This window comes from Aulonocara sp. 'chitande type north' Nkhata Bay, linkage group LG15, assembly GCF_057382095.1.
Source record: "Aulonocara sp. 'chitande type north' Nkhata Bay isolate Kocher_YH1m ecotype deep benthic linkage group LG15, A_spYH_male_GT1.1, whole genome shotgun sequence".
NCBI classification, from domain to species: Eukaryota; Metazoa; Chordata; class Actinopteri; order Cichliformes; family Cichlidae; genus Aulonocara; species Aulonocara sp. 'chitande type north' Nkhata Bay.
In genome coordinates this window covers 21,306,783-21,322,699 of record NC_141358.1, presented here as the reverse complement: position 1 = coordinate 21,322,699, position 15,917 = coordinate 21,306,783, and the positions used below count along the sequence as shown (strand labels likewise).

Sequence of the window (15,917 nt, the reverse complement as noted above, 5' to 3'; positions counted from 1 at the left end):
GACACACAAGTACTGATTTTGCTAGACTGCACTAAAGTTGAGGACTGGAGAACCCCGCCATTAATCTCAACATAATTCTGCTCGGTCTTTTCAATTTTAGCTCTTCATAAGCTCAACGGTGCGGCTCTCCACAACAGTCCCAGTTTCTCATGTAGAAACTTAGGATTTTAATGGCCCATCAATGCCGCAAGGAGCGTAAGGAGATGAAATCAAGCCCTCACATCTCTACTGTTGCCATCAGAGAGAAACCAAAGCAGCCACAATGACTGCAAAACTCACAAGTCAGAGAATGAATTTGAAAAATAAAGCAAAAACTAATTTTTGTTTTGCTATTTATCTGGTTTTTCTGAGGTCAGGGCTTTGCACACTGGATAAACAGGCCAGAAAAAAAAGGAAATTTAATTAACTCTTTAAGCAGCAAATTGAAAATTTCTTACTTTACCATTGCCTCAATGATTACCATAAGTAGCTCATATTTCCTCAAAATTTAGCAGGTCAACCAGAGCGCCTGTTACTGAGACGTTTGTTGACTATAAATGATTTCCTGTAGAAGGAAACAACTGAGTATGTGGAGACATAAAAAAAAAAAGAAAAGAAATGTAGCTGCTTTTAAGTAACAAAGGCCTTTGTGTTGCCCCGTCTTCTAAATGAGAGGAATGTATGCCAGAGCTTTCACATATTTTGCCCAAATGTGTGTGGACTGTGGATGAAAGCCTGTTATTGAAGTCTAGAGCTTATGCATGACAATTACTAGTATATTTTAAAAGTGCATAATTTTCCCTATTTTTACTCCAATGACTAGCTCATTTAAATATGCACTTAACATTGAGTGAACATTGTGTTCTTGTTTCTCCAGCGCAGACCCTCAGGCCTTGAAGCCATTTGAGCCACAAGGTTTCAGCTCTCAGTGTGTGTGTGTGTGTGTGTGTGTGTGTGTGTGTGTGTGTGTGTGTGTGTGTGTGTGTGTGTGTGTGTGTGTGAGTGAGTGAGTGAGAGAGAGAGTGAGATAATGAGGCTGCATTCATGCAGGCACGAATTTCCTGTGACTGACATTAAGATGAGAGGAGGACAGTGAATCATTCTGACTGTCTCATGTCTGTTATACATTACAGGCGACATTAAAAGAGCGTCTGTTTCAGACGGAGCCAGGCCCTCATGCACTGATCCAGAATGAGGCCCAGAGACACTTGCGGGAATTCCCTAGATCCCTGGAGGATATCATGGGTTGGTTTTTTGTTTTTTTTTAAGGAAAGATAAGAGGATCCTACAGCGGGGCTCAGAAGGGCAGCATCGGCATCAGCTCGTGTCTGATGACTCCAACTGACTACAGCAGCACGTACAGGACGCAGCACACACAGGACGCAGCACACAGACTGAGGAAGTAGTTAAGGTACAGCAGCTGAGATGTGCTACTGTGGAAGTCGATGTGTAAAGGTCAGAGATCAACTGACGAGTTGCAATGAGTGGAGGTGCAGACATTCACAAGAATGGCAGAGGCAGAAACATTATTCACTGCAAATGTTATATTTACACTTTTATTGATGTTTATTTATAAAGCACTTTTAAAAGCAGAGCAGTTATGGACCTGGGTCGCTCCACTGTTTGCAATGCCCACCTGCTGCCATACTTAATCGGTCTGGTCCCAGAATATAACCAGTTGGCAACCAGTTAGGTTGAGTCTCCCATTGCAAAGCGAGGTACTTTATTATTATTATTATTATTATTATTATTATTATTATTATTATTATTATTATTGTTGGCACTTATCTGCAAACCTGTGCGAAGGGGGATTACAGAGGGATTACACGCCAACTCAGACCCTGTTTGTTTGGAGACAGGTGTCCTGGGCCTTGTGACTGAATGTTGCAGCCCAGGGTTGAGTGCACAACACCCGCAAGCTCTAAGTAACCTCTTGGTCACCACAACTACGTACAATCAGTCTCAAAATGTAAAAGACTATAATGAGGATGCCATCATTTTTACTGTAGTGTGACAAACACTAAGTGCTGTCTGCTAGGAAGGCCACTTCCTATGTCATTTTTGTTTTAGTAGGTGGGCCAGTAAGCACTGGATTTCATTTTTTCAAAAATATTATTCTTAATGACAACAGCACACGTTAGCTAAGACCCTTCCATTAGCAATCACCTTTTGTTTTACTTATTTGGTGCTTGGCTTGAGCAGCAGCCTCCTGCTCCACGCTTCTGGTTCCCTTTTACATGACTACTAATAAAATCTATTAAATAAACGACTCAGTCTAAACTGCTTTCCTTGTGGTTGGTTACCTTTTTGCCTCTGAACCTAGTGAGCTGGGATGTAACAGAGTTTTATCGTGCTGTGAAGGCCTCAGACTGGAGAGGCAGGTAAAGGGTGCATACTTTGCATTTTTGGGTGGAAACCAACTCGAGTGAGTCAATAGAAACACAAACAGCAGCTAATTAACTGAGATGTTTTTTCCTTTTATGCTTCAGTGTGCTGGAAAACCTGGGAGGAGCTGGAAGTGCTGAAACCTGAAACCTCATCTCTAACCGTTTCAGCCTGGCCTCTAGTGTAGCTATAGAGCGCTAGACATCAGATAATACGACACATTAGAAAAGAAATTGCACCGCGGCAAAAAAATATAAAAGAGATTGATGTTATCCAGGTGGATTCTTTTGTATAAATAAATGAGCACTAGCTGATGAGCTTAAATCCTAATAAGAAGCTAAAAGGCAAACAAAACTCTGTTAAACGTACTGATTACAAATACGAGTCACGGTCTCTCTGTTGTGTAAACAGAGAAGACGAGCAGGCCAACTGCAAATTCACAGGCAGGTTGAAACATGCACGAGCAAATGCAAACAGCAAGTTTGTTGCAACAATTAAGCTATAAATTGTTAATTTTGAGGTGTGTTGCTTGTCACAAGCATTGGCAACAAATCAACACAAATTTAGATGCATAAGAATAACTGAAATATCTGAAGACCCTTTATTTATTTAGTCCTGTAACGAACCCTCGCACACCAAATAAAGCGCACCTTTAAGACATCACACCTCTATTAGAGTGAAACAACCCGAAGAAGTCTGCTCTTAAATATACTTCCAAATTCAACCTTTATGGAAAATCCAGCTTTTAATATTCAGCCAACTCCAAATCCTGTTGCTATGCGTCACACTTCTCAGTGTAACCTACAATGAATCAATGTAATCCTGTCAGGTGCTCTTGTCTTACAAGTTCTAGCCACACAACAAACATGAGCTTGAACATCAGTGCCCCGAGGGTGGCCTTGCTGGCTCCACACTCAAAATCTCTCTGAACTCACACCTGTTAAAGAAGAAAAGCCCGTCCTCGACTCGTACAAAGAACACCAAGTATCAAAAGCTCTCCTCTGCCCACAATTTCATTCTTCCTGGGTGTCTAACGTGAGCTGATAACCCACTAAAAACAAAGCGTTGTCTGTTAAAGAGGTAGGACTGCTGTGATATATAACAATTTCTACAGCTCATAAATGAGGTGTATTGCGCATCTGGTAAATGCAATGTAATCAAATTTCCTCCTTTAATTATTTCTGCAATGAAGGTAACGGCTTTACCCAAAAATAAGGTTTTAAAAGGCTTTTGCTTCTTTCTTTGAAAGTTATCCTTCTACACCAACTTTCCTGCTGCCGAGTCCTCCAATAGATTTCTAGTCTACTCTTTAGGCACCATGTTTCTCACTTATGTCTCTGGTAATAATCGCTCCTCTTGAAGAGAGGAAAATAAATACGACTCAAAGTGATGTGACATTTTTCTCCTCAGCCATTCTGTGGCTGACTCACACTGAGAAACACACGAGTCACGTACGTCTGATACACATCTGACACAAACTGCTGCTAATGCAGGCTGGCGGCATACCAAAATTACAGCTTACAGTTTGAAAGCATGTCAACCTTTCCGCAGCTTGACTGAGGTTATAAACCACTTATCCACAAGAGGAATTTATGCTCAGCTCACCCTCGCAGGTATGCTTTATCATTTTTAGGTGATTAAGTCTCTTCTCTTGCCTTCCCTGGGCAGGTACAGACTGTCCACTTGTTTGTTCCCAATTCTCTGATTTAAATTTTGTTGCGCCTGTTGCTACAGAGACATTTCTAAACCTTTGCGATTGTTGAATAAATACAAAAATGCTGACTTCAACAGGTTTATAGTAGGTAACCCACAAGCCAAGATGATGGCTGATCTCTTACCCCTGTATTAAACAGAGACCGTGATGGAAGATGGGAAAGTAGTGAAATAGAAGGTCAAATGTGCAGGTCAGAGCACCCTGGTAACTCAAAAACTGTTCAAGTGTTTTGTTCTGTCCATCTCAGATTATCCTATGTATATCTACGAAGTTCAGGGTCTCAAATAATGGTGAGATGCATATATTTCAGCTCCAGAAAAGTATTTTATTGCTGCTGGTAGTAGGGTGTGCTTTTTGGTGCGGAATGGACAAAATCAGACAATGACTGCAAATTGTATCAACTAGTGCCTGTACCTAGCATTGTAAACTGCAAAACTCAGAAATTCAAAAAAAAAAAAGAAGAAAAAAAGAAAGAACAAGTCCTGGACTGATCAGCTGACAGATAGAAAGATGGGTGGATTGACTGACTGATTCACTGACAGATATATGGATGGAGGGATCAGCTAGCAGACGGGTGGATGGACGAACGGACTGGCTGACAGACAGATGGATGGAAAGATAAATGGATGAATCGGCTGACAGATAGAAAGATGATTGACAGGAGGATGCATGGATGGCCCGGCTGTTAGACTGATGGACGGAAAGACATAAATGGATGGATCAGCTGAAGGATGGATGAACTATTTTCCAGTGATTTTGCAGAAGGATAAAAATGGAGTTTGGGGCTTGAATACATCACGTGGTAAATGCAGAAGCTGTAGTAACCAAACTAAAGATTTACCAAAAAAATATTTCATTTTATTTATGTATTTATTTTTTGTTTTTAATCCAACAGACCACATACGGCACTAGAAATAAATGCAATTCAAATTTTAAAAAAAGCAAAATGCTGAAATAAGACCAAAACTACAAAAATGTAAACAAAATAAGCAAAAGACAAACAATGAAAAAGCCCTAGCCTTTTACAAGCATGCCTCAGTTTTTCCCCACACAGATGTGCCAAAATGTGACTACATAGATTTCATAACGAGCGCCAAGGTGAACAAACGCTCTCCTTCCACACCTCGTAAACACCTCCTGCCCAACAGGAAAGCGAATGCATGTGTGTGTGCGTGCAGTACATCCTTTCATTGTTCCAGCCCTTAGTGGGACGCTCTCATGCTATTGTTACACTTCCAATACGCTTCTATCAGCTAACAAACAAACACACACAACTAAAGCTTCAAACACTGCAGAAACAGATTCAATCCTCCTCCTTTTCAGTTTATAGCTCATTTCTCAAGCCGCATAACTCTGGTTTGAGTGCCAAACTTTTAACTGTTTAAACCTCTATTCCCTGTCTGTCTGCAAGTGCACACAAAAAGCAAAACATTTGAAAGAAAGAAATATATAAATTAGTTTCCTAGTAATGTAGGGATAACAACGTATCATCGGCATGAGCTTAAATCTTAGTTTTTAATGTTAGTCTCACACGTCTCCACAATGTATATTTCAACTTTCCATCCAAAATACCACACATTTTTTTTGAATCACACCTCTGGTTTTGAGCCCCAATGTTAACTGTGTGAGTGTCTGAACTTTTAGACCGAAGTGTAACAGCTGCAGGCTCCGCCCCTTTCAGAAGAAGGTATGAGTGACGGCCAGAAGTTGCCAATGAGAGCACAGTAGCTCACCTACTAAACCAGACACTTTCTGGCTTTTAACTTTTCAGATTTCTTGTAAAATTGTAATAATAGAGTTCATCAGAGAACATCGTGGTTCCAAAGGTCAGCGGTGCAGGGCAGCTGCTTGGTAAACGGTCCGAGTGTGTTAGCTGTTTTGATGGTAGTTAAGGGCCTGCATTGACAAAATAATTCGGTCATTCAGTTATCTGAAAACAGGACATTTTAAATTAACTCGGACCGAACCACAAAACCCCTGAAGAGGACTGTGAACAAATTCTATAACCTCCACCATTTAATCATTTTTAATATACATATTTAATTATTGAAAATTGAGACATTTCCTCATAAGCGTTAACCAAGCTCAACTTTAACAGTTGATGGGATGTATCAACCAAAGCAGTATAAATGACCAGAATTTTTAACTGGAGATTGGAAAAGCTCTCCTTTATCAAACACTGTCCTGTCTCTGGGAATCCTCAATTACGACACAACACAAACATTATCTGGTGTTTTTAAATCTGTACAGAGAGGATGTTCTGTTCCTTTCTTTCGCTGATAAAGGAGTAAACACACCAACGGACAACAAGAGGAGGGCGAAGACGAGGAGGGGAGCGAGTGTTTCCTCAACTGCAGCTGGGAGCTGCCCGGAGGGAAGACAAACACAATGCAATAAAACACACGTGTGTGGGTTTGACTGATGTAGTATTTTTAAGGATGCTAATCTGCTCTCCACACGTTTGTTCCACAGAGACAAAGGGCTCCAACAAAATGACCAACATGTAAAGGTTGAGAGTTCAAACAGAGCAATCACTGATTCGACATACAGATTTTATGAGCTAATATTCCCATTTTACACCAGAATTCTTATCTAGCATTTAAACTGCGCTGAACTGTCAGACCCCCTCCCCACCACACAAAAAAGAAATTCTTCAAGTCTAATAAAATATTTTAAAATTTATGGAGATTTCTGCAAAATCTGATTAAGGAGTCTTCTTTTAGAATCTACATTTTAAATCAGGTCACAAATTTAAATCTGGCTGAAGAGCACTTTACCCTTTTCTTTTTCCCTTCTATTAAAAACACCAGGGGTTTTTGTTTAACCAGTGACAGAACGGCACTGACAGCAAACTGCCAAGAGTGATGGACCAGCAGGCCATTGCACTCGATAAATCCAGGAATATTCAACCAGCTGCTTCACAAGCATGTGCTTCTAAATAAACACTAAATACTCATGGACTACTCGTGTCCATCTAAAAGATTGTTACCAGCACAAAAGGAAAAAGGAAACTTCCTCCCTCACGTACATTATGATGGTATTTAATTTACTGAAGTACACCTATCATTTTTTTGTATATCAAACAGTGAGATTTGAGCCAGGAAAAACCCCAGTAAGGTCAACATTTTAGCAGAGCGAGTCTATCGTACATGAAACGCAACAGTCTTAATCGGGTTTACATGGATGCAAACTTACAGACCACCTTTCAAATCTTTTTTTTTAAATTTATAATAACATCAAAGAGAGCAGACAGAAACAGTCTCTTTGCCTTTAAAAGACACAAATGACATAAAAAGAGCAGTTACCTGGTCTTTCCTGCCCACCACAGAAAACCACATGTTGCAGCTGCTTGTTATCCAGACCAGTTCACACTGGGGACATCCACAGCGGAGGACACACACACACCCGCACCAACTGCACACACCTGTTTTTTCCTTTTCTTTCCTTCCTTCCTTCTTTTTTTTTTTTTCTTTTTTTTTTTTTTTAAATCCCAGAGAACGAATCAACCTGCTAACATGAACCGACAAGTCTAAAACCTCCCAGCAATTACACAGACTGAGCGTAATCCATTGAGCTGAACTTTTAAAAATCACTGTTTACGGACAGAAATGTGGGATAAAAAAGTTCCTGTATGTAAAGCAAAGACGTGCAGGAATCTTTCCGCTCTTCATTCTCAAAGGTTTGACCGGGAAAAAGAATAAATCTTAATATAGAAAAAGTGTTATAATAAAAAATTTTAAAAGTTGCCCAACAGTCCAGTGTGTGTTGCAGTAAATTCCTCAAATGTTCCCAAGAGCTCCCAAATTCCTCCACGGCGTCCTAATTGCAGAGTGTTTGTTAAGAAACAGCAAATTCAGACAGCGGTCCAGAGGTGAAGTGTCGGCTGGGACGCCAGCTGGTCGGACTGAGGTGGAGCGCTGCTTCAGCTCCACCAGGCAAATACCACACACGCGCACACAGACACACACTCTGAGTTATATAATAGGACAAAGCTCAGCCCAGTTTACAGAGAATTTAGGCATCTGTTTGACAAAATTCACTCTACCTGCCTTTCCCATCCCACATACACACATCTCTGCCACTCTCTCAAACATCCACACAGCTCTGAAAATAAACAGAGCAAGGAGGTTTCCTCAGCACATCCTTCCTTCCCACTCTTCCCATCCACACACACAGAGTCAGACTGCACACACACAGGAAAGCTCTCGCCTTAAGCAGGAAACTTGCTCCAATCAAAAGAAAGAAAGAAAATCATTATGTTTTGTACATAGAGCAAACCGTAGTAGTCTTATCTACTCATATCCTCTTGCATGGATGTATACTGGTTTGATACTGCTGTTCTGTACAAGATAAGCTACAGTACAACGAGGAACCCAGTTAGGGGGAAATCTTGGTGATGGAACGGCCTTAATGTAGAATTATGTAACTGTCTGGCCTGAAAGTGAAGCGTTGCCCCTGAAGGAAACTTGTTAGTCAAACTGGACACCCAACTGTGTCTCACTTCTCTTTGCCATTTCAAATTATAATCAAAACCATGTCGGACACTGTTGGGGGCTCTGAGGTACATGCTGTGCATCGGTTCATGTTTGGCTTGCAGCTCAAAAAAAGTCAGAAAACTTTTTAAATTCAAGAAAGCGAGCCAGTGAGTTGATTTCTTACTAACATTAGGAAAGATACAGGGTAGCGAAGCCTTTTCTTGTTGCTATGAAACACTCAGGATGAGTCGCCTGATGATGGCTGTGACATGTAAGATTAGAGGGAACCAGTGGAGACGAGACTGGACTGGAAGATGATGTCAGTTGAATATACTCCACGTTTCACATTACAGCCTCCCTGTGATGTGCGGTGAGCTTATATAAACTATTTTGGAAGCAGACTTAACATTTTAATTGTTTTCAACTTCAAGTTGTGCAACTGTGTTTTTCCTGGACTTGAATGAAATGTTTTGCGTTTCGAAGTGTTTTTGTTTAAATTTTCAGTTCATCTGAAGTAGCTCGGTGTCACAGTCATTACATTTTACTAAACAGCAGCCTCTGCGGCTGCAGTTCCTCCAGTGTTAATGTAAATGTGTCATGTTAAAATACTACGCCTCAGAGCTGAAATTAACATGTTTACAACCATCAAATAATGAATTGTGACAGTCTGTCCAATTTGGTGGCCCACTGTGTGGATCAACAGTCCAAAAAAGTTTAGCATTTTCTGTTAATTGGCACTAACAAGCAATCTACACAATCAGTATCTGGGCATTAGCAACAAGGTGACAGTGGCCAAAATGAGTAACTCAAAACTTGGAGCCAAAGCAACATGTTTATTACATCCATACTGAGCAGGTATCCAAGCCACATTCATTTTCTCTACCAAAATGAAGCTCTGCATTTTCTTGGACGGCGTTCCAGGTACAGTTCGGTCCATAATTTGTTAGACATCAACATATACTTTGTCGTTTTTTTCCTCTTTGCAAAACTAGAAATCAAAACAATCAATATGTGATAAAAATAAGTATAAGGATAGTTTTTAAACAGTTGGATGAAAACCCTTTGTCTCAGTGGCTGAAGTCTAGAGCCCATGAACATCACCAAAAGCTGTGTTTCGCCTCTTGATATCTTCTGCCAGTGAAACAGATGTACTGTTGGGTTGAAATCAGGTACCTGCCTTTGCTTAAGAAAACTGGCTTGTGTTGGTTCAACAGTGTGCTTTGGGCCGTTATCATTTTGAATTGTGAAGCTCAATCTGATCATTTTGGGAAAGTAGTCCTATACACTTCAATTCATCTTGCTGCTTCTATCAGTAGTTATGTTTTCAATAAACATCAGTGACCCTGTAGTTTTTCAGGTCTTTTGGTGTTGCTGAGCTGGTCGCTGCAATCCTTCAAACAATAAACCAGTTTGCTGATTGTTTGGCCACTCCTGATGTTTTTGCCAACTCTCTGAAAGCTTTATTTTGGTTTAAGTCTTGTGACACACTGGCATCTCATTGGTCCTTATCTAAAAAAAATACAATTAAAGGCTGTAAAATACTAACTCAACACTTGGATTCAACTTCAGATTTTATGCCTGCGCCGTTTGTTGTAAAATAATGAGGGAACCAGCCTCACCTGCACATGAAACTGCTTATCAGTCTGCAGCAGCAACCTTCGGACCTTCTTTTACACTTCGGAAGTTTCTGATTCGTGCTTTCCCTAAAGCAGTTTGCATGCAATCCAACGACAAAAATGAAATGACTTGACAGCTACAAAACAAAACCTCTCCATATGAAGTCCTGGTTATCTAATCCTATCATTGCCTCATGAAAAACAACTATACGATGCAACGTCAAAACTCCTGCCCCACACTCTGTTTACCTGACTGACTTGAGCATGTCAGGTGATTTACACACACCGATTTACAACAATTGCTCGCACTTTATGACTGCGTGAGAGATTTACAGCAGGGCAAACTCACAAAGCACAAAATTAACACGGATTAATGTTACTTTATTTTAAAGTGTTTTGTAAGCTTGGAATTAGCTTGGAAATTGGAATTTCTTTATGGCTGTGACATGGTCAATCGTCCAATCACTTTTGGTCTTGTGAAAATGGGGAACAAGGTGTGAAAATAGCTTTAATTCCTAAACAGTTGATGCAAAATTTTTGTCAGGCCACTTGAATTAAAGCTTAAGGTCCGAACTTCAAACTGTTTCATTTCAAATCCACTGAGGTGGTGTATGGATGCAACAAATTAAGGACCTGGATATTCACATATGCCCAAGTGTGTAAACCTCCTGTTCATGTATCTTTTGTTGGATTATTAAATTAATACTTTTATGTGTATGTAAGCCAAAATTGCATCTTACACGGACATCTGCAGACTTTTGTACTTTGGTCCACACATCAGAGGTGCGGTAACACAAACACACGGACAGACAATGATCTACAGTTAAATTAGCCCCACCGCACAGCCCCACATCCCCTCCCTTAAATCAGCAAACTGCACAGAGCACGTTTTTGTCCGGGGCTCATCCAGAAGTTTCTTTGTAGTGTTGCTGTTTAGTCTCTGTGCTGCTGTCAGACTCAACAGTGAAAGGAATCTATTTTAAACAGCAGCCTGTTCTGTCAGCAGTGTGTCGCTCAGCCTCACACACACACCATCTCTACAGCCACGATAAAAACATCCAAGTTATTTTGGGGTTTCCTGTCAAATGCATGCCAGTCGTTTACTTTTCAGTGTTAGATTTCATTTTTAGGAAAAGTTTCCTGCAAAATTTTAAAAAATAAATAAACCCCAACAAACTGAAAACATCTCAGAGCTGCCAAAGTTTGACTTTCACTCTTTAACAAACTTCCAGGTGACATTTCCTACCTTGGCGGCCACGATGCTGAGGCCCATGCCGTTGTGCTTCTTCAGGGTTACTGTGACAACCTCCGGCTCTTTCCTCATTGGCTGAAAAGAGAGATGGACAGGAAGGACAAACTGTAAGCGAGGATGTAACCTCTCACTGTGAGCGAATGCGTGGAAAAAGGCCTGAGGAAAGCTCAACTCTCCTTTAGCGTGTTCCCTTCGTCTGAAACATGTAGGAGAATAGTGAGAGAATGCAGAGTTAAAAAAAAAGAAGAAGAAGAAAAAAGAGGGAGGGATGAGAAAACGGAGGGAAGGCTTGAAGGAGGGATAAAGGGGAAAAGGGGAAGACCGCAGAGGAACCTGTGGTCGCTGGAACCAAGTCAAGAATGAAAACCACTTCATGGCTACACACACACACACACACACACACACACACACACACACACAGCAGGGCTCATTTGAGCAGGGCTGGGTGACTGGGTGGGGAAAGATGGAGAAACAAAGAAAGAGAGAGCTACCGAGGTTTCCCACATGATGAAAAAATATTCTGACAAAGGATACTCCAAAAGCTCATGTCACACTCATAAAAAAAAAAAAATGCTTGCATCGTATTGTCTATTTTTGTTTGGTGTTGTTGTCCTGCATGTCGCTGACTGGCGCTTCAAACTGCAGCAACACCCAGAAGCAAACAAAACAACAACCACAAGTCAAGAGGACAACTCATACACTAAAATTACAGCTGCATACCCACTCAATCAGGCTGAATTCTATTAGAAAACAGATTCAACTTTCTGCTTGAAGTTTATAAAGAGAAACATTTCAGATCTGAGGTACAACCTGACCAAGAACACCCGAAACAAACAAACAAAAAATGAAAAACCCTCTTCGGCTTCATTGACGAGACGTGGCCCTACATCAGTGATCAGTGTGTGGAGAAGGTTCCAAATTCCTGGGTACTTTCTGAACACCTGAGCTGCCAATGGTTATTAAAAAGGTACAGAGACGACCTCACTTCCTGAGACTGCTGAGGAGGAAGAAACAGAGCCACGGCTCAGGAGATCGCTGGCTGAGCTCGGTCCTCCATACAGGACCTGTAAACCTCCCTCCTCCTTCTTCAGCAGACATATTTGAAGGACCCTCACATCCTGGCCTTCATCTGTTTAACTTGTTGCTCTCTGGCAAATCAAGGACACAGACCCAGGAAGGGCTTCTTTCCAAACCTCAACACCTCTTCTCTGAATGTACCAAGTACACCCGAGTTATTCGATTATTAGATTATTGGTAAATCACTGTGTAATATTTGGGATACTCTCACCATTTGTTACCCGACTACCTAACCTTATTAAACATTAGTACTTTTTATATACTTTAGTATTAGGGCTGGGTATCGTCACTGATTTCTAGAATCGATTCAATTCCGATTCACAAGGTCCCGAATCGATTCGATCCACGATTCGATTTAATTCGATTCGATTCGAATCTGGGAAATTTTGACAGTCAGAAATATTATAATTCAGATCAGTACATTTACATATTTTTGTATCTATTAAAAGGAAGCTGACACACGCAAGACTTTATCAAAGGTGTGAGCATCACAGCAGAGGCCTTTGTGTCAAAGTAGCTGAAGATAAAACACAGAAAAACATGAAGGTGATTTTTCCTGGCCTGGGATTTTATAAAAACAATCTGCAGTACATCAAAAACGAAAGAAAACCATTAATCAACACATGAACATTACCTCTGAAGTTACAGCGGTTTTATTAGAGACGCGGCTAAGCGTTTTGCATTTTGCTTAATTTTAAAAAGTTTAAATTTGTTCAATATTGAACGGCAGAAATTAGGTTTACTTTTCGGAAGTAAGTAAAAGGGGAAAAAAAAAACGTTGGCCGACAGCGCTGTAAACAACGGTAGACTTGTGCGTAACAAGCAAGCGAATAATGCAGAAAAGAGAGAGAGAGAGAGAGAGCTGTGCATGAAGTGTGATTTTTATACTGAAAAGTCAGCAAACGTCAGAGGGAATTCATGACGATGTTTATGTGAAGCGTAGTTTGGATCTTCTTTTGCTGCTGGTTCGGTCAATATTGTTTGGAGAGAGATAAAACTAACAGCCATATGATCAGCGCAAAAAGGGCGTAAACACACAGCGCGGACCCGCGGATCAGAATCAGCGAGCTGTCGGCTTTCAGCCCCGACCGTCAGCTGAGAAAGGCGACATCTCACTGATTCTGATCCGCGGGTCCGCGCTGTGTGTTTACGTCTTTGTGCAGAAGCCGTGTACCTGCTCTCATTTACTGTCTTAGCTGTTTGGTGGTTGTTGAAATTTTGTGAGGTTTCACCAGAGATTCTGGCATTTCGGGCAAAATAAATTAATATAAAAAAATCGATTCAGGATTTTAATGAATCGATTTTACGTTACCCAAGCCAGAATCGATTTTAATCGATAAATCGATTATAAAAACCCACCCCTATTTAGTATATGTAGCAATTTTTATACCTAGTACTTTGAGTACTAGCACTTTATGTATTTACTGCATAAATGATCAAATGTTTATTCTTCATTGTGTCTTAAGTTGTTGCTGCGCTCCAATTTCATTGTACATTATATAATATCAATAAAAGCTTCCAATTCTAATCTTTCTAATACAACCCAAGTCAGTTGTGAAGTCACCAATTTCTTCTTTCCAAGTTACAAATAAACGAAAATGTATGTGTGTAAATGAAAATGAATGAATCAATTAGATTTGAAATATTTTATGGGAAAAAGACATTGTTTGATCATAATCATGAAATACTGCTGCTGTTTACTTCCAAAAACTTTACTTGTGAAGTTTTGTTGTCCTATTCTTACCTCACCGTCTGTCATTCTCCAGTAAATACAATACTGCTGTAATTTATGTCTCCTGTCCCTGTTCTTTGTCACATCTATGCATGCGTATTAAAAAAGGCATGCTCTGTTCATTATAAATTAGCTGGTTAGTCTGAATCTCTCTGAACTGCTGCTCCACCCTAATAATGTTATTGTTACACATCTGGATCCTAAGGACTAACGCTGTTAACGTTAACTTCACTGGGAATGCCGCCGTGTTTGGTGTTCAGCGTTCTCCTCATCAGTTGAAGTGGATTTAAATTTTTTAACCGGCGGTCATTGCCTGCACGGCTTCAAGTTCACACCTTTGTAGCCAGTCTGTGTATGCTAGCAAAACTTCCTGTAGCGCTGCAGAGAGAGGCTGCAGCTGTTCCACACTAATGCAACAGTGGCCCAAACATTATTAGATTACTGTAATTCCGTGCAGATATCTCCACAGGAATTAATCCCGGAAGATGCTTTGATTTGGGTCCAGAGGAATTCAAGCCCTGTACAGGTTATTATCAGGCCCACAATTAGGTTGTGTGTGACACGCCGCTGTACTAAACACAAGTAAATTAATTAAACTTAACTGATACCCATGTTTATTCATCAGACAAACAAACGAGGTTAACGACTTTAAGCTCTTAGGAAAAACTTAAACCTAATTAGACATTACGTACTCAGGAGGCACAGCTCATTACACATTTTTGGCCTCTTCCATCCTTTTCTCTTTCTCTTCGCTTCCTAACCAGTCACGGTAAACTGGCACCGCTCCCTGAGGCCTGGTTCTGATCCAAGTCTCTTCCTGTTTAAAGGGAGTTTTTCTTTCCACAGTTACCAAGTGCAGCGCACAGGTTAATGACTTTTCAGTCTTTACATAATGGTATAAAGCACCCCGAGGCAACTGTCACTGAACGTTAACTGAATAAAACTCAATATTGTGTCATTTTTCATACTGTACAACAGCATGGGCTCAAACATCACTGCAGGCTCTCCTTATTCCACTTGTAATTTAGTATCAGACTTTTCCACATAATCCAGTTTATACATTTATACACATAAAAAGCAAACAATATCACATCTTTGACACTAAAGTGGTTGCAGAGCAGAGCTGGTCTTGTAATGATCGCTTAAGAACTGTCGACAAGGCAGAGCTCGACCCACCAGTCTGCCCACCATTAATCACTGTGTGCGCGTGTGCTGTGTGAGACGCCAGTCGAGACTACAGTCATGAAATAGTAGAGTAGGGATAAACAGACCAATTACAGAGGAAGTGGCTGTGTGTGTGTGTGTGTGTGTGTGTGTGTGTGTGTGTGTGTGTGTGTGTGTGTGTGTAAGTAAAAGTAGTCTCTCATTTACTGCTCTGGGCTCCCCAACTTCAGCAGCGTGATTAGTGTTGATTAAATTGTGTGTGCGCTTGTGTCTTGGTGTGTGTCTTATGAAAAGTAAATAGATCCTTCTGAAGACACTTTAATCTCTGCATTCAGATTGAGAGACCACACACACACACACACACACACACACACACCCCTCTGGACTCAAATCAAAGCAGTCTCCAGGTTTAAACGTGTCTAAAAATAGTCAAACTATGACAGTCGTGCCGTCAAATTGTCTACAGCTCAGTTTCTGCACAGGAATTTCACCTTTTTTTGGCTGCTAGTCTCAGCTACCCTGA

General features: G+C 40.7%; 1 protein-coding gene across 18 annotated transcripts in view; it reads right to left on the bottom strand.

The window, feature by feature from the left end:
* afdna (afadin, adherens junction formation factor a) overlaps window positions 1-15,917 on the bottom strand; it is a 118,829-nt gene that overhangs the window by 28,706 nt on the left and 74,206 nt on the right. For all 18 annotated transcript variants that reach the window (XM_086264909.1, XM_086264910.1, XM_086264911.1 and 15 more), the window contains one exon: window positions 11,416-11,496. In XM_086264909.1, the coding sequence (XP_086121035.1) occupies window positions 11,416-11,496 (81 nt within the window). The remainder of the gene's footprint in view (window positions 1-11,415; window positions 11,497-15,917) is intronic.